At 43.1% G+C, this 19,718-nt stretch overlaps 1 protein-coding gene across 1 annotated transcript in view; it reads right to left on the bottom strand.

The window, feature by feature from the left end:
- Positions 1–2,499: 2,499 nt before the first annotated feature.
- EPM2A (EPM2A glucan phosphatase, laforin) overlaps positions 2,500–19,718 on the bottom strand; it is a 148,735-nt gene continuing 131,516 nt past the window's right edge. The window contains exon 5 of the mRNA XM_040350816.1: positions 2,500–2,915. Within this exon, the coding sequence (XP_040206750.1) occupies positions 2,638–2,915 (278 nt within the window). The 3' untranslated portion in view covers positions 2,500–2,637. The remainder of the gene's footprint in view (positions 2,916–19,718) is intronic.

Raw genomic sequence — 19,718 nt, 5'->3', positions numbered from 1 at the left:
TTTTTGGCCAAAAAGCAAAACAATATGTGTGGCAGAAAATGAACAGTGCATATCACAATGAACACACCATCCCCACCATGAAACATGGTGGTGGCAGCATCATGTTGTGAGGATCATTTTTTTCAGCAGGGACAGGGAGATGGTCAGAGTTGATGGGAAGATGTATGGAGCCAAATACAGGGTAATCTTAGAAGAAAACCTGTTAAGCCTCGTACACACGACCGAGGAACTCGACGGGCGAAACACATAGGTTTTCCTCGTCGAGTTCCTTGTTAGGCTGTCGAGCAAGCCAATTTTCTCCATTCCCGTCAAGGAAATAGAGAACATGCTCTCTTTTTGGCTCGTCGAGTTTCTCGACAGTTTCCTTGACGAAAATGTACACACGACCGGTTTACGGCAAAAAAATATCTCCCAGCAAGTTTCTTGCTGGTTTTTGCCGAGAAACTCGGTCGTTTGTACGAGGCCTTAGAGACTTGCCAAAAAGACTTGCAGCTGTAATTGCAGAGAAAGGTGGTTCTACAAAGTATTGACTCAGGTGGGTTGAATACAAATGCAGGCCACACTTTTCACACATTTATTTGTTAAAACAAATTAAAACCATTTATCGTTTTCCTTCCACTTCACAATTATTCTCCACTTTGTGTTGGTCTATCACATAAAATCCCAATAAAATACATTTAAATTTTTGGTTGTAACATGACAAAATGTGGAAAATTTCAAGGGGTATGAATACTTTAAGGCACTGTATATTTATCCTACATTTTTCACCTTCCATTGGTGGCTAAAGCCCTGTACATACAATCGGTCCATCCGATGAAAACGGTCTGATGGACCGTTTTCATCAGTTAACCGATGAAGCTGACTGATGGTCAGTCGTGCCTACACACCATCGGTTAAAAAACCGATCGTGTCAGAACGCGGTGACGTAAAACACAACGACGTGCTGAAAGAAACAAAGTTCAATGCTTCCAAGCATGCGTCGACTTGATTCTGAGCATGCGTGGATACAAACGATCGTTTTTTTTCTATCGGTTACGTATCCATCGGTTAAATTTAAAACAAGATTGCTTTTTTTAACCTATGGATAATTAACCGATGGGGCCTACACACGATCGGTTTGGTCCGATGAAAACGGTCCACCAGACCACTCTCATCGGTTTGACCGATCGTGTGTACGCGGCATAACAAGTGGAAAACAACTCTCAACTACTTTTTTTTTTAAGGAGTATGATTTTATAGTGTTAGGGAGGATACAGAGAAAACAAATGCCATTGTATATATAGCCTCAACGTTTTCTCATAGACACATTTTATATAGTATATAATTGTGCCAAGACAGAAAACCTCTCATACCTTGCACAGTTTTTCACAGTAGTTGGCTGACATTATTTATTTTAATAATTACACATGAGGGGCCAGCTTTTTCAGGCCTGTCAGGTGTCATATAATATAAATCAATTAAATTGATGCTGTTCTACAGGATTGAAATTACAGTTGAAGTGATTGATGGACTTTGGTATTTTAGAATTAATGCAGCAAATTAAATTAAGGCTATAGACTTTGAACTGACTGTAGAGCCTTAGGTTCACATTAACTTTTGTCAGGAAAATCAGATGACTCTTGGAGCACTTATTTTTGAAGATACAACAGACTTCAGTTTAATTTATAGGTCAGAAGAAAAAAGTAGAAATTCTCCGCCACCACCATTTTTTTACCTTCTAACACATTTAGCTCCTTTAAAGCAAAGCAAGCTTACATACCTTTTTGCACCAATATAATGTGCAAAAAGTTATTGCTCTTCAGGGGTCTCCAAACTTTCTAAGCAAAGGGCCAGTTTACTGTCCTTCAGGCTTTAGGAGGGCCAGACTAGGGCAGGTGGGAGTAGAAAATGTCCTGGTGTCCAGTGGGAGTAAACCATGCCCTGGAGGAATAGGAATAGTGAATAGAATAGTGCCCCATTGTTGGTGTTAATGGAAAGCATTCTGGCCCATCGTTGCTGTCAGTGGGAGAATTAGTGGCCCATCGTTGCTGTCAGTGGGAGAAATAGTGGCCCATCATTGCTGTCAGTGGGAGAAATAGTGGCCCATCATTGCTGTCAGTGGGAGAAATAGTGGCCCATCGTTGCTGTCAGTGGGAGAAATAGTGGTCCATTGTTGCTGTCAGTGGGAGAAATAGTGGCCCATTGTTGCTGTCAGTGGGAGAAATAGTGGCCCATCGTTGCTGTCAGTTGGAGAAATAGTGGTCCATTGTTGCTGTCAGTGGGAGAAATAGTGGCCCATTGTTGCTGTCAGTGGGAGAAATAGTGGCCCATCATTGGTGTCAGTGGAAGGAAAATTGGGTGCTCCATATGCCCCATTGTTGATGTCAGTGGATGGAATGGTGCCCCAAGGGCCAGATAAAGGCAAGCAAAGGGTCTGCATCTGGCCCCAGGGCTGCAGTTTGGAGACCTCTGACATAAAACATAGAAATGTACTTGTTTATCTGTATTAAAATGCAGATGTTTGTAATACCAAGTAATCATTTTATTATCATATGCAGTAATTGGCAATAAATTAACTAAGGGACATAACATGTCATTGAAACAGAAGAATTTCAAATACTTATATGCAACAAGCAGTTTTCTACAGCCATCTGTATATTATATCCTACACACAGTGGAACGGAGCTGACCAAACTTTTTATGGAAATCCCCCTGGGCTTGTATCATAGCTTCTTCATCTATGTAGACTGCTGGTCTTCGTGAAGCAAGAAAGTATTGCACTTTTCTGAGGCTCCAGCCAATGATATACATGAGAAATCCACACACCGCAGCTGTAGATCTTCCAACGCCAGCATTGCAATGAACATAGACCGTGTGACCATTTTCTAACAGTCCAAACAGGAGGTATACAGCTTGTGGAAGCATCCGAACTCTGCCTAAACAAAACAGCAAGAACATATATTATTTTACATAAAATCGGTTTTGTAATTTTAGAATATATAATGGTTTTCAATTAGAACAGAGTAAATAAAAGTTGCAGAAGGCTTAAAAACCAACCAACACATCAAAACTTGATTTTATTTAACTTTCAAAAACATTACTGCAAATATACATGCTTTTTCAGTGCTCCCAATAGAGACCCATTTACACTATTCAAAACACCACTGGAAAGCAATATATATATATACTGTATATTATAGGCAATAAAAACATTAAATACACTTAAAGTAATTGTAAAGCTTTTGTTTTTTAAATAACAAACATATCATACTTACCTCCACTTTGCAGCTCATTTTGCACAGAGTAGCCCCGATCCTCGACTTCTGGGGTCCCTCGGTGGCTCTGGTGGCTCCTCCCCGCATCAGATAACCCCCCTAGGAGAAGCACTCTCCCGGGGGTTACCTTGCGGGCGCGCTCCCGAGTCCAGAATTCGGCGTCCATAGACACGAATGCCGGACTCTGCCCCGCCCCCTGGTGCCCGCGTTATTGGATTTGATTGACAGCAGCGGGAGCCAATGGCTGCGCTGCTATCAATCTATCCAATCAAGAGCTGGGACCCCGTGCAGAGAGGGACAGCGCGTCCCCACCGAGGGAAATATGGGGCTCAGGTAAGTAAAAAGTGTGGGGGGGGGGGGAGGTCACCACCAGAAGTTTTTTTACCTTAATGTTTAGGATGCATTAAGGTGAAAAAACACGAGGGTTTACAACACCTTTAGGCTGCATTCACACCTAGGCGTATTTACGCCCGACGCTCGTGCCGCTGGAGGGGCGAATTTACATTGTTGTCTATGAGATGGTTCACATCTCACGCCGAACGCCAAAACGCCTGCCGCCTGCCACCTGAAAACAAGTCCCGGACCCTTTTTTTCAGGCGGCTTTCGGCGTTCGGCATAGACATCAATGTTAAATGTTTTGTAAAAAAAAAAAAAAGTTTACAAATCGCGGCAAAATACGCCGCGTTATAGTGTGAATGCAGACTTAAAAAGGAACTTCCCCCTTATCAAGAAACCTACAACAAAGGCGTTAGGGGGGTTTCCAGATTCCAATAAGCTACCCTCACAGCTGCACAACCACCAGGCTCAGATTGTTTTGGCTACAGGTTCCCCTTAAAATCCATACTAGACCAAAGGGTCTAGTATGTATTTTGGGGGAATCCCATGCATTTTTCTTTTTTTTTTTAGACATGTGGAGTCCCCTTCAAAATCAATGCCAGACCCAAAGGGCCTGGTAATGACAGCTCTTTTATTTACATTCTGCTGTCCTTCTGACTCATCATTTTGTACTGTGGCATACTGTGCATGAAAATATACAACTGCATAGCTGTGGTAAAGGGCTGCAATTACCTAGTACCAGTCGGCCTAGCTATATTGCTTCATTGTGCACTAAGGACTGTGATAGCACCCTGGTGGGACTTGTGCTGTGCCTGTGTGGAATGGTCAACATACATACCGAGCCTGTTTCTCTGTTCCTCTTCTCCATGGAGCCTCGGCGTTGATTGGATAGATTGATAGCAGCGCAGCCATTGGCTCCCGCTGCTGTCAATCAAATCCAATGATGCGGCCGCCAGGGGCGGGGCCGAGTCATACACTATGTACGCTGAATGTATGACATGGGAGCGCGTCCGCAAGGTAACCCCCTTGGGAGAGAGCTTCCTAGAGGGGGTTAGTTATTGCAGGGGGACCCCAGAACAGCAGGATCGGGGCCACTCTGTGCAAAACAAACTGCACAACCCCTTTTACTTGAGTACTCTCTTCCTGGCCCCACTCACACACTGACCACAGGGTTTGCTCGCTCTACACTACTGCCATTTATGAAAACACTTTCTATTTTTTCTAAAAATACAAGGCTTTTTCTGATTGGACAGGGGGAGAAGAGTGGTGCTGATGTCACAAACTCTTCCTCATCCAATGCTAGAGAATGCTGTGTGGTCATTGAAAAAATACAAGGGGCCAGATTCACAAAGAGATACGACGGTGTATCTACAGATACACCATCGTATCTCTGACTTACACTGGTCCTATCTATGCGCCTGATTCATAGAATCAGTTACGCATAGATAGGGCTAGATCCGACAGTGTTACACTGTGTTACACTGTCGGATCTTTTTTTCAATTTAAAAATGACCCCGATTTACGATAAATAATATGTAAATCAGCGAGATACGCAAATTCACGAACGTACGCGGACCCGTCGCAGTGTTCTTACGTCGTTTCCGTAGCAGTTTTCCCGTCGTATACTTACCCCTTCTTTTATCAGGCGCAGCCAATGTTAAGTATAGCCGGCGTTCCCGCGTCGAATTTGAATTTTCCTATGTCGTTTGCGTACGCCGATTCACGAACACGCACGTCGCAAGTCCTGCTCACGTCGCAACCACTGACGTCCTAGTGACGTCAGTGGGAGCAATGCACGCCGGGAAATTCCCCGGACGGCGCCTGCGCATTTAAATTGGCGCGGGAACGCGCCTGATTTAAATAGTACTCTCCCCTAGCCGCGGAATTTGAATTCCGCCGGGGGATTTAGGATCCGCCGTCGCAAGTTTGGAGGTAAGTTGTTTGTGAATTAGCCACTTGCCTCCTAAACTTGCGGGAGCGGATCTTAATTCACGTAGATCGAGCGGATCTATAGATCCGCTGAGCTACGTGAATCTGGCCCAAGGTGTTCTATAAATGGTGGCATTGCCAAGCAAGTAACCCCCTGTGGCAAGTGTGCAGAGGAGAAGCTATATGCACAGGTCCCAGATGAACAGTTATCACTATAGTAGTGCCAACTACTAGAATGATTGTCAGCTTCCACAGCAGCCCCTCTGGTATAAGGTATGCATGCATACATTGCTGCAAGCTGGACAAATGTAAGACCCCTATTACACTGAGGCATTTTTCAGGTGCTTTTGGGCTAAAAGTAGTGCATGTAAAGCGCCTGATGAAAACCTCTCCTGCAGTCCCAATGTGAAAGACCGAGTGCTTTCACACTGGGGCGTTGTGCTGGCAGCATGTTTAAAAACATTCTACAAGCAGCATCTTTGGGGGGATGGAGGAGCGGTATATACACTGCTTTTTCTACCGTTCCTGCCCATTGAAATGAATTAAACACAGCTGCCGAAACGCCTGCAAAGCGATTCGGCATCAGCGCTCCACGGGCACATTTAACCTTCTATTCGTTTGCTAGCGCCGCTAAAACTAACTTTAACATCAACGCCCACCCCAGTGTTAAAGCAGCCTAAGCGTGCAATAAAGACACCTCAAGTTCAGCTTTAATTTTAGATTCTGGATACAGCAGAGAATAAATAGAACTATTGACTTTTCATTGCTGTCTGTATTTGCATTTGGGGGATGTCATCTCATTTCCTATCTACAGGGTCCCAAAAGTCTCCATGCATAGGAAAAAATGAACAAACTCATATTACATTTTAAATATATATACTTAGTGGGTGTGTAGGAAGAAGTGGCCAACGTATAGAGAATATTTTGTAAATATTTAGTAAAAATTGTAGTGAATATTCTGTAAATAAAAGGTGCATTCAGCTACAATTTCCTATTTTCTCTATGTATGGTGGCTTTTGGTCTGGAGGAACGCTCTTGGGTCTCATCCTTGAATGTACATGCTTCTGTCTTCCTCTATGCTTTCTATAGATGTTTTCCCCTCAAACGTGGTGGCCATCTGAGGAGGAGGGGTCATTGAGGAGGGGGTACTGTCAGGGCTGGGCTCTCAGCCCTCCCTTGTCAGCGCTCAGGTTGCTCAGCTGTCAGTTATTTGCCAGCACTCATTGTTCCACAGCGGCTCACCTGGTGATCATTTCCTGCCTGTCAGTCCAGCCTACAGACAGCCCCTTCTGGCTATTTAAACTGTCTGGTTCATTTCTTCCGTGCCTTTGCCTTTGTCAAACATATCTGGAGACTCTCTGCTGTGTTCCTGTTGAAGACTTGCAGTCCCTTCTGGCTCCTGATTCTCTCTGCTGCCTCCAACTACGCTGATCTCTGGCTTCCTGATTTACTGGTTTGTTCTGTCTACCTACTTTGGCTACCGTACCCTGACTATGTTTTGAATAGGTTTACTATTTGTACAATTTTTACCATTACAGTGCCTTGCGAAAGTATTCGGCCCCCTTGAACTTTGCGACCTTTTGCCACATTTCAGGCTTCAAACATAAAGATATAAAACTGTCATTTTTTTGCAGAATCAACAACAAGTGGGACACAATCATGAAGTGGAACAAAATTTATTGGATATTTCAAACTTTTTTAACAAATAAAAAACTGAAAAATTTGGCGTGCAAAATTATTCAGCCCCTTTACTTTCAGTGCAGCAAACTCTCTCCAGAAGTTCAGTGAGGATCTCTGAATGATCCAATGTTGACCTAAATGACTAATGATGATAAATAGAATCCACCTGTGTGTAATCAAGTCTCCGTATAAATGCATCTGCACTGTGATAGTCTCAGAGGTCCGTTTAAAGAGCAGAGAGCATCATGAAGAACAAGGAACACACCAGGCAGGTCCGAGATACTGTTGTGAAGTTTAAAGCCATATTTGGATACAAAAAAATTTCCCAAGCTTTAAACATCCCAAGGAGCACTGTGCAAGCGATAATATTGAAATGGAAGGAGTATCAGACCACTGCAAATCTACGAAGACCTGGCCGTCCCTCTAAACTTTCAGCTCATACAAGGAGAAGACTGATCAGAGATGCAGCCAGGAGGCCCATGATCACTCTGGATGAACTGCAGAGATCTGCAGCTGAGGTGGGAGACTCTGTCCATAGGACAACAATCAGTCGTATACTGCACAAATCTGGCCTTTATGGAAGAGTGGCAAGAAGAAAGACATTTCTTAAAGATATCCATAAAAAGTGTCATTTAAAGTTTGCCACAAGCCACCTGGGAGACACACTAAACACGTGGAAGAAGGTGCTCTGGTCAGATGAAACCAAAATCGAACTTTTTGGCAACAATGCAAAACGTTAGGTTTGGCGTAAAAGCAACACAGCTCATCACCCTGAACACACCATCCGCACTGTCAAACATGGTGGTGGCAGCATCATGGTTTGGGCCTGCTTTTCTTCAGCAGGGACAGGGAAGATGGTTAAAATTGATGGGAAGATGGATGGAGCCAAATACAGGACCATTCTGGAAGAAAACCTGATGGAGTCTGCAAAAGACCTGAGACTGGGACGGAGATTTGTCTTCCAACAAGACAATGATCCAAAACATAAAGCAAAATCTACAATGGAATGGTTCACAAATAAACATATCCAGGTGTTAGAATGGCCAAGTCAAAGTCCAGACCTGAATCCAATCGAGAATCTGTGCAAAGAACTGAAAACTGCTGTTCACAAACGCTCTCCATCCAACCTCACTGAGCTTGAGCTGTTTTGCAAGGAGAAATGGGCAAAAATTTCAGTCTCTCGATGTGCAAAACTGATAGAGACATACCCCAAGCGACTTACAGCTGTAATCGCAGCAAAAGGTGGCGCTACAAAGTATTAACTTAAGGGGGCTGAATAATTTTGCACGCCCAATTTTTCAGTTTTTTATTTGTTAAAAAAGTTTGAAATATCCAGAGATTGTGTCCCACTTGTTGTTGATTCTTCAAAAAAAATTACAGTTTTATATCTTTATGTTTAAGCCTGAAATGTGGCAAAAGGTCGCAAAGTTCAAGGGGGCTGAATACTTTCGCAAGGAACTGTATATTAAAAGGTGTGATTTTAACACAATTTTCTGTCTCTGTCTAATTCCATCTTGGTTCCTGACAAAAAGAACAAAGAAAAAAAGCCGCTGCTCCGGGTGTATAATGAGAACCTGAGGTGGAATGTTTCGTAGAGTGCTAGCCCCGGTAAGAAAATAAATGGTTGAACATCCAGGAATTCCGATTGCCTTTTATTGTTCAAAGTGATAACACCAAAGACGCCAACACAAGGTCACGTAGACGCGTTTCACACATACATCTTGTGCTTAATCATTACCTAATTTACCTTGATTAAGCACAAGATGTATGTGCGAAATGCGTCTACATGACCTCGTGTTGATGTCTTTGGTGTTATCACTTTGAACAATAAAAGGCAACCAGAATTTCTGGATGGGCAGCCATTTCTTTCCTGACAAAAAGATACCCTACTCCAGATTATTTTCTCAGCATGTCTATATTATTCCAACATGTAAAGAAATGGAAGCCTCATTCCAGTTGCCCAATTTGCATAAAATGTTACTGTACCAGGGTTAATTTAATGGCTTTTGGGTCACTCCATTTGACACATTTCACAGGTATGAGCTTAGTAGTGGAGTCCACTCCTTGACTATGCACATTCCTGAGTGAAACATGTCAATGGGAGGGACAGATCCATGGAATGAACACTAAAATAATAAAGTGATTAAAGTAAGAGTCTGGTATGTGGCCTCAGATTTTTAACGTTAGCCCAATGTGACACCAGCAATGTGAAGTACTCATTGCAAACAGTGATTCACTAAATTCATTGAAAACCTGTGTGACTGCTGACCATCATGTGGGTACCATGAACCAAGTCTGTGCAGTGGCCCCTAAAGCTTTCCAAAACAAACAGATATAATCCTGTCCATTGTGCCTGGGTTTGGCCAGCTTGCGTAAGACTGTAGCTACAGCAAAAACTTTTGAATATGTCAATAGCTTTTCTTTCCTCAACATCTCTATGAACACATTGCTTGGCCTATTATTTCCTTCAGTTACATTTAGTCATGTTTCTGTAGCTTAGCAAATGAAGCAAATTACTCTAGATAAAAGTAATTTTGTTTTGAAGTTGTGAAGCGCATACTACTGAGACAAAACATTCAAGAGGAATGATCAATGGTAGTGCAGATTTCTTTTTTCATACGCTGTAAAAATCCCTGTAAACAAGTTAATATGTTTTTATGCCTTAATCACTAAGATATCCAGCCTCATTTAAAAGATTATCAACTAACAACTTTTATTAGCTTATGTATTTATTCAAATGCTATCAAATCAATTTCATTTCAACTAGTATAATTACTTGAAATCGTTGCCTATTTCAAGCTGTCACACACCAGCTAATGGAAGAGAGAAGTCAGAAATGTGGTCAAGCAAGAGAAAAAGGGCATTTTGAGGGAGTGTCACTAATGTGTCATCTCCAATGTTAAATCTGTTGCAGTCCTATACAAATCTATTGCAATTGGTTGCCCAGTATTACAGATGCCGGAGCGACAAATGCATAGAAAAACTATTACTGTACATGGAATTTTCTCTGTAAGAGACAGCCTGATTTGTATCTACTGTAATGGTGTCACTAATTTGCCAAATAAATGCCCTTATTGTTTTTTTTTTTTTGGGGGGGGGGGGGGGCAAACTAGGCTTTCTTTTGCCTATGTTGTCATTGAAAAATTTATTATTTTCTAGGCCATCCGTAGACAAAATACATAAAAAAGGATTATACTAGATAAAAGTGTGCAGAAATATGTGGGTTAATTATCTTAAATTTCTGGGAAATAATAATTAGCAAATGGTTTGTTAATTATCCTAAACTCCTGGGAATTAAGAATTAGCCAAGGTTTGTGGAAGAATACTCGAACCCAGTGTGAAATCCGAAAATTGCAGACTTAAAACCAAACCCCATTAAAGCCTATTGGGGTGAATCTTGATTTCAAGGCTAATAGGGAAGGGATTGTCAAAAAAGGGCATGTGGTGCAGATCCATGGGTCTGCTCATGCTTGTGGTACACAAATGACTGGTAGTTTTCCACGGCTGATATGCTGCAGGCTAAGCCTGCAGACCACAATAATGCTATCATCAGCAGATTTGTGGAGAAAGGCCTAGACTTCAAAGCTATTTCGACTGGCCATGGGCATAACAGTAAGCTGAAAAATTGTAGGCCAGTGCTGTCAAGTGGAACAGTGCAGCTGCTCTCTCCTGTCCCCATGCCCACAACTGTTCTGTCTCTCCTCACTAAGTATTAAGCCCTGTACACACGACCGGGATTCCTGCTCGGTAACTTTCCCTGTGTACACACAAGAGGTTTTCCTGTCGGGAAAACTGCGGGGAGAGCTTTGACCGGGAATCCCGGCCGTGTGTATGCTCCCTCGCAGTGTTTCCCCATAGGAAAATTGCTGGGTTTAAAACCGCCGGGAATCCTGGCGGGAAAATAGAGGGAAGGTTCTCTATTTTCCCGCCGGGATTCCCAGCAGTTTTCCTGCCGGGAAAACTGTGAGGAAGCATACACGTGGCCAAAAGCTCTCTTGGCAGTTTTCCTAGCAGGAAAACCAGTCATGTGTACGAGGCTTAAGAGATGAACATAATTTTGTTATTAGATCAGCTGACAAGGGAAGAGGGGTGGTCATTACAAGAAAAGATCAGTATCTAGAAGAGATGAAGAGGATACTAAAAAGGAATACATATATAGTGTTAAATTTTGATTCTGCTCTAAAATTTAGAAAGGAGTTACAGCTTTTAGTTAAGAGGTTTAGATATGATCTAAAAAGGCATAACACCCTAACCAATAAAAAAAAATGTAAATCCCATATATTGTAGCCATAGGTGTGCGCAGCCTATTGCATTAGAGTGTGCACCCCAAAGCTCAAACACACATACGTGTGTATGTGTCCACATGTATATGGTCCCGTACATTAATCTCCCTGCTGGCACAGTGAAAGAGAAGCAAGTAAGCACTTTTCTTATGGCAGAGTGGGTAAGAGGGAGATTTTTCCCATCTCCCCACTGGAACACAAAGCAATAATGCTAATGTGCACTAGATGATTAGGGTGTGCCCAGTCAGACCTGGCACACCCTGTGCGCACACACCTATGATTGTAGCTCATTAAGAATCCCTCTAAAATACAAATACCAATTAACCACCTTAATACAGAACACATTTTTCAGCTTTCAGCGCTGTTACACTTTGAATGACAATTGCGCGGTCATGCTACACTATAACCATATGAGTTTGTTCTTCACATAAATATAGATTTCTTTTGGTGGTACTTAATCACTTCTGGGGTTTTTTCTTTTTTTTTTTTTTTTTTTAAAGACCGAAAATTTGGGGAAAACTTTTTTTCGTTTCTGTCAGTCAATTTTGTAAATAAGTAATTTTTCTCCTTCACTGATGGGTGCTGATGAGGTGGCACTGATGGGCACGAATGAGGTGGTACATATGGGCACTGCTGAGGCGGTACTTATGGGCACTGATTAGGTGGCACTGATGAGGAGGCATGAATATGCTGCACTTATGGGCACTGATGAGCACTGATAGGTGACACTGATGGGTGGCACTGGTGGGCACTGATAGGCGGCACGGATAGGCAGCAATGATGGGCATTGATTGGCAGCAATGGTGGGCATTCATGGGCAGCACTGATAGCCAGCACTGACTGGCATCCCTAATGGCCACTGTTTGCTGGCACTTGTGGGCACAGATTGGTGGCACTGGTGGGCAGTCGTGGGCACTCACTGCTGGCACTGGTGGGCACGTATTGTTGGCACTGTGGGGGCTTTATTGTAATCAGGGCACTGATGATCGGTGCCCCGATTACTTACCTAGATGTCCTGATCGTCTCTCCTCTCCTCACACTCTGTCAGTGTGAGGCGAGGAGTGCCGATTACCGGCATCTCTGTATTTACATGAGACCCACTGTGATTGGACACAGCCGATCACATGGTTAAAGAGCTGCAGCTCTTTACGAGATCAGGGTAGCACCATGTCCTAGCAACGCGGCACTGCCTCGATCGCCGCCCCTATGGGCACGCAAGAGCGTCTGTTCTGGGAAGCCATCGTATGACGTCCACCCAGAACGAGAACCACACCGCCCCACCCTCATTTCACTTTGGGGGGGCGGCAAGTGGTTAAAGATTGTGTATAAAACAACAAGCCTATGTATTGGTATGGTTTATACCTTTCTTTCATTTTTATTTACATTTTAGTGGGCTGCCTGGTGAGCTATATAAAATTTTTCATTGTTTTGTAAGGGTTAGGGAGTAATGCATTTTTCAGATTGTTGTATTAGAGAAATGATACATATTTTACACAGTGCGGGTGATTGCATTTTCAGGGATTGTGGTGGTTTTATATCTAATTTGCCCCTGACCAGAACACAAGATGGTACTGATTTAGTTTAGGTTAAATATTAAATAAATTGAATATAAATAGGTACTTGTGATAACAAAGTTACCAATGTAGGCCCGGATTCACAGACATCGGCGCACATTTATGCCGCCGTAGCATATCTCCTTTACGCTACGCCGACGCAGCGCAGAGAGGCAAGCATGGAATCCACAGAGCACTTTCTCCCAAAACTGTGCTGGGTTTCCTAGGTGTAAGCCGGCGTAGGTGGAAGTGGGCGTGAGCCATGCAAATGAGGTGTGACCCCATGCAAATGATGGGCCGAGCACCAGACAGATACGTATAACGAACGGCGCATGCGCCGTCCCGTGGACGCATCCCAGTGCGCATGCACAAAACCACGTCAGAACAACTGCCTAATAGACATGTGCATTCGTTTTCGTTAGAATGCATTTTCGTCGGAAAATCTTTTTTTTCCGTTATCGTTTTAACAAACGATAACGAAAGTGCAAGAAACGAAAACCGAAAGATCCGACATAAAAAATGCTTTATTTTCGTTTTCGTTGCGGTAAAAATTCGATATAGAGAGATTCGACATTATAGGGAAAAGATTCGACATCATAGAGAAAAGATTCGACATTATAGAGAAAAGATTCGACATTATAGAGAGAAGATTCGACACTATAGAAATAATAGATTCGACATTACAGAGAATAGATTTCGATTTATGAGAAAATATATTCGACATTATAGAGAATAGATTCGACATTATTACTAGTCATACAACATTAGAATTCTTGTAGGCGGAATATTCAAATAAAAATGTACGATTCGACGTAAAGATTCGACGTTCCGTCGAATATTTTTTTGCCCATTAGACAGAAACCAACAAAGATTCGACGTTCCGGCGAATATTCTTTTGACCATTCGACAGAAACCAAGTATTATTGGATTTTCGGACGAAAGCTATTCCCCAACGAAAAACGAAATAAATCAAAACGATTTTCGGGAGTAACTATATAAATTTATTTTCCAAACGAAAAAACGAAACAAAATATTCCAGTCTGCACATGTCTAAGATACGCCCGATTACTGCCTACGGCGTGAACGTAACCTTTCGCCCAGCCATATTCACGTCCAACGTAAACTATGTAAAAACCGCCGGCTTCTGTTCCCTGATGCAGACCTTTACATGTCTGCTGCTGAGTTACACCTCCTTTATGGGGCTTAACTTTACGCCGTACGTACAACTTACGCGCACCAGTCGTAGCCTGCGTCGGGCGCAAGTACGATTGTGAATCGGCGTATCTCCCTCATTTGCATATTTGAATCGAAAATCAATGGGAGCGCCACATGCGTCCAGAGTAAATATGCGCCCACTCTACGCTGGCGTAGGCAAGTTACGTCGGTGGAATGAAGCCTGTTTTTAGGCGTATCTTAGTTTTGTGGGCCCGGCGCACAGATACAATGGCGCATTTTTGCACTTACGTGGCGTATCTTGAGATACGTTGACGCAAGTGCTTTGTGAATCTAGGCCAATGTGTTTTTCCCCCCCAAATCAACAAAAATAAAGAGAAACCTGTAGGAAGACAGATAATTAGAGATATTAGTCCATTACTACACAATTAGGGGAGTACCTGGATTGGCATCTTCAATCTCTGTTTAAAAAATGAGACCTTATCTGAAAGCTAATAAGCAACGGTTAAATATACTCACAAATATTAAGTAGAAGAGGATACTTATTTACTGTAGTTGCAGCAAATATCACTTTACCGTACACTCTTATGCCATGTACACACGATCGGTTCATCTGATGAAAACGGACCGATGGATTTTTTCATCAGATAACCGATGAAGCTGACTTTCATCAGTCTTGCCTACACACCATCAGTTAAAAATCTGATCATGTCCAACGCGGACACGATCAAGTTCAATGCTTCCGAGCATGCGTCGACTTGATTCTGAGCATGCGTGGATTTTTGACCGATGGTTTTCCCCACAGACGATCGTTTTTTTCTATCGTATTTTTTAACCATCAGAAAATTTTAAAACAGGTTATATTTTTTTTTCACCGATGAGAAAAAAAACGATGTGGCCCACACACGATCGGTTTGTCCGATGAAAACAGTCCATCGGACCGTTTTCATCAGACAACCAATCATGTGTACAGGGCATTATTCTTCATAATAACGGTATGGAGGCAATAAAATATTTTTTGAAAGAAAAAGCAGCAGACAATAATGACACTGAGGCCCCATACTCACGACCAAACATGTCTGCTGAAACTGGCCCGCAGGCCAGTTTCAGCAGACATGTTTGGTCGTGTGTGGGCGCGAGCGGGCCGAATTCCAGCAAACATTTGCCCGCCGGGCCTTTTCCCAGCAGACAAATATTCCTGGACTTGTTTTAAAACAGCCCGCTGGAATTCAGCCCGCTCGGACATGTACGGTCGTCAGTACAGACCTACCGTACATGTCCAGGCGCCCGCCGTCCCTCGCATGCGTCGAATGACTTCGACGCATGCGTGGAAGCATTTTAAAGGCGGGCCGCCCACGTCGCCGCGTCATTGTCGCGGCGACACCGCGTCATCGACGCGGCGACACCGCGGACACGCCCCGCGTATTGTTTACGCGCGGACTTCTGTACGATGGTGTGTACAACCATCGTACAGAAGCCCTCTGGCAGACATGTATGGTGAAAACGGTCCGACGGACCGCTTTCACCATACATGTTTGTCCGTGTGTACCCGGCCTTAGTGCTCCTAATTAAAGCGGAGGTTCACCCTAAAACATCTATATACCATTAAATCCAGCATACCTCCGACATGTACAGTATGCTGGTATTTTTTATTTTTTTCGCTGTACATACCGTTTTATAGTTCTTTTTCACCCGTCTTCCGGGTTCTCACTACCGCCGGGAGTAGGCGTTCCTATGAAGAGGCATAGATGATTGACGTGCCGATAAGGCGCGTCACGCGTTCTGAAAATATCCTAACTGGGACTCGGCTCTATACGGCGCCTGCGCAGTCAGCTCTACACGGCTCCTAGTCTGTGCGCAGGCGCCGTATAGAGCCGAGTCCCAGTTCGGATATTTTTGGAACGCGTGACGCGCCTTAGCCGCACGTCAATCATCTACGACTCTTCATATGAACGCCTATTCCCCGCGGGAGTGAGAAAGGAAAAAGAACTATAAAACGATATGTACAGCGAAAAAAAATAAAAAATACCAGCATACTGTACATGTCGGAGGTATGCTGGATTTAATGGTATATAGATGTTTTTTAGGGTGAACCTCCGCTTTAAGACAAGTACACACAATAAAGGGATACGCTTTTTTCATATTTCACGTCTGAGGTTTCACAACCATTTTAAGCAGTACAATAAACAAACAGAAATACTAAAACAACGTTTTATCCTAAAAGGTTATGAAGAACAGGATATTGAAGAGATAAAAGAAATAGTAATGAAAGTAGGTAGGGAAGAATCTTTAAAGGAGGTTGATAAGTGTGGGAGAAAAAGTAATAACATAGAATATGTCTTTATTCCACGCTTTCATGTACAGCACAGATGAAAAACATAATTTTTTTCAGAAATGCAGGCATGTATTTGAGAGAAACCCTATTTTATGGAAACATAAACCCAGTTTCCTAGTTTTGACTGAACAGAACTGACAATTTTACAAACAATTACCCTAATTAACCAAATCCCTGAAACGAGAAGGTTACCATTACCCTCTCCACTTAACCAATCAGTTTAAAATTGACAAATAATCTCTCTGGAGATTTGATGAATCTATTTGCGTATGAGCACACAGGCAAATACATAGGTTACGGATAGCAACTCAAAATGACAGGATAAGCATGTCCTAACTACAGTACATTTCAAACTACTCGCCATTATGAAGGCAAACATAACAGTTTGCAATAGTGTTGCAAATCCCTTTGCTAATATATCCACAATGAGGAAAAAGAAGCTGCATCATCTCTTAGGCAATCCAGAGTTAGGAATGGAGTCACTATGAACTCTAAATTTAAATAATTTCATGCAACGTAAATGCAATCAAGACTGATCTCTATGCACGCACATGCACACCAGGACTTCACATATGGCATAAGAATGCTTCCTCATTGAGAAGGCATACAGCACATGAATGTTAAAATGTTGCAATACCAGAATAGATTCCATATGAATTCGGCAGCATTTTAATATAAAGAGAAGTCTTAACTGAATCAAGGATATAGGTTGCTTAAGCCGCAATTTGCCACTAGATACTAGGATTGAAAAATAGTAGAAAAGTTAAAATTAAACAATGGGGGTTATTTATGAAAGGCAAATCCACTTTGCACTGCAAGTGCAAACTGCAAGTGCAAAGTGCCCTTGAAATAGCACTGAGAGTGCACATGGAAGTGCGGTCGCTATAGATCTGAGGGGAAGATCTGAAACGAGGGGAAGCTCTGCTGATTTTATTATCCAATCATGTGAAAGCTAAAATGCTGTTTTTTATTCTCCTTGCATGTCCCCCTCCGATCTACAGCGACTGCACTTCCAAGTGCACTTTCAGTACAATTTCAATTGCACTTTGCAGAGGTCAGCAGTCTGCTGAATGTTAATCATTCAATAATCTGTCCCTCCAAATTCATGTTCCAACTTGTGTTAATGAGTAGTTTTTAAATATTTTAATAAAGTTATTGGGCCAGATTCAGGTACATTGGCGTATCTTTGTGCCGGCGTAGCGCATCTCATATGCGCTACGCCGACGTAACATTGAGAGGCAAGCTGAGTATTCACAAAGCACTTGCTACCATATTTACGCCAGCGTAACGTAAATAGGCCAGCGTAAGCCCGCCTAATTCAAAGTAGGCAGGTAGTGGGCGTGTTGTATTAAAATGAGTCGTGACCCCATGTAAATGAATGGCCGTACGAACCGTACGAACGGCGCATGCTCAGAATCACGTCGCATATACTCCCTAAGATACGACGGCTCAATGCCTACGACGTGAACGTAACCTACGCCCAGCCCCATTCATGTACGACTTACGTAAACGACGTAAAATACAACGACTGTTCCGACGTTTCCGAAGTCCATACCTTAACATGACTTACCCCTGCTTTATGAGGGGTAAACTTACGCCGGACCTACGCCTTACGTAAACGGTGTAGATTACTGCGACAGGCGTAAGTACTTTCGTGAATCGGCGTATCTTGCTCATTTACATATTTGACGCGTAAATCAATGGAAGCGCCCCTAGCAGCCAGCGTAAATATTCACCCAAGATACGACGGCGTAGGAGACTTACGTCGGTCGTAGGAAGTCAAAATTCAGGCGTATCTTGTACTGTGAACTAGGCGCATAGATACTACGGCGCATCCTAGATCTTACGCGGCATATCAACAGATACGTTGGCGTAAGTTCTCTCTGAATCTGGCACACTGTTTTTATTGTTTTTATTGCACTGTATTGCATTGTCTGATGTTTTTTTTAAGGGATGCGGAAACCCCCTCAGTAGAAGCCTTTACAGACTTTAGTCTGTGGTACCTGCAGACAGGAATAAAGCCCTGTATACACACTGTACACCCGCTGAGAAAACCGAGGGGAAAGCCGAGAACCCGGCGGGAAAACTGCGAGGAAGCATATACACGTCCGGTTTTACTGGCCAAAAGCTCTCCTGGCAGTTTCCCTGCCGGGAAAACTGGTCGTGTGTGAGAGGCTTTAAAAAAACAAGTAGCCAGATTCAGGTAGAGTTACGCCGGCGTATCAGTAGATACGCCGTCGTAACTCCGAATCTGCGCCGTCGTATATTTAAGCGTATTCTCAAATTGAGATACGCTTAAATGTTGCTAAGATACGACCGCCTGCACCGTCGTATCTTAGCTGACTATTTACGCTGGCCGCTAGGGGCGTGTACGCAGATTTACGCCTAGAATGCGTAAATCAGCGAGATACGCCTATTCACGAACGTATGCTTGCCGGTCGCAGTAAAGATACGCCTTTTACGTAAGGCGTTTTCAGGCGTAAAGATAATCCACCAAAAAGATGGCGCAGCCAATGTTAAGTATGGATGTCGGAACCGCGTCAAATTTTAAAATGTTTACGTCGTTTGCGTAAGTCATCCGTGAATGGGGCTGGCCGTAATTTACGTTCACATCAAAACCAATGAGTCTTTGCGGCGTAATTTGGAGCATGCGCACTGGGTTACTTTCAAAACGTCAATTACGTGGGGTCATGCCTTATTAACATAAAACACGCCCACCTCTTCCCAATGTGAATTAGGCGCGCTTACGCCGGCACATTTACGCTACGCCGCCGTAACTTTGGACGCAAGTGTTTTGTGAATACAGCACTTGCCTCTCTAACTTACGGCGGCGTAGCGTATATGAGATACGCTACGCCTGGCTAACGTTAGGCACATCTACGTGAATCTGGCTAAAAGAGCACAGAAGCATTATGCCCAGAGAAGCAGCCTGGAAAGGGAGGGATTTAGGTTTGGTTTGGTGCACCAGGTAGCTTCCACTAATGCTGCAACTTCAGGTTTCATAGCAATGTTGCTTCTTTTTGCAGCAATCATATGCCAGATTACTGCTTGAAGGGGATTGGTACAAAATAATTGCTTGGGGTGAGTTTTTTGTGCTTTTTATCATTCAAAAAAATGGGTTTGTGTCACCAAATTTATAGTTTGAACTTTTATAAGTCCACTTTCACACTGGGGC

This window comes from Rana temporaria, chromosome 4, assembly GCF_905171775.1.
Source record: "Rana temporaria chromosome 4, aRanTem1.1, whole genome shotgun sequence".
Taxonomy (NCBI): Eukaryota; Metazoa; Chordata; class Amphibia; order Anura; family Ranidae; genus Rana; species Rana temporaria.
Note: the sequence above shows the minus strand (reverse complement) of the source record. Positions and strands in the feature narration are given on the sequence as shown.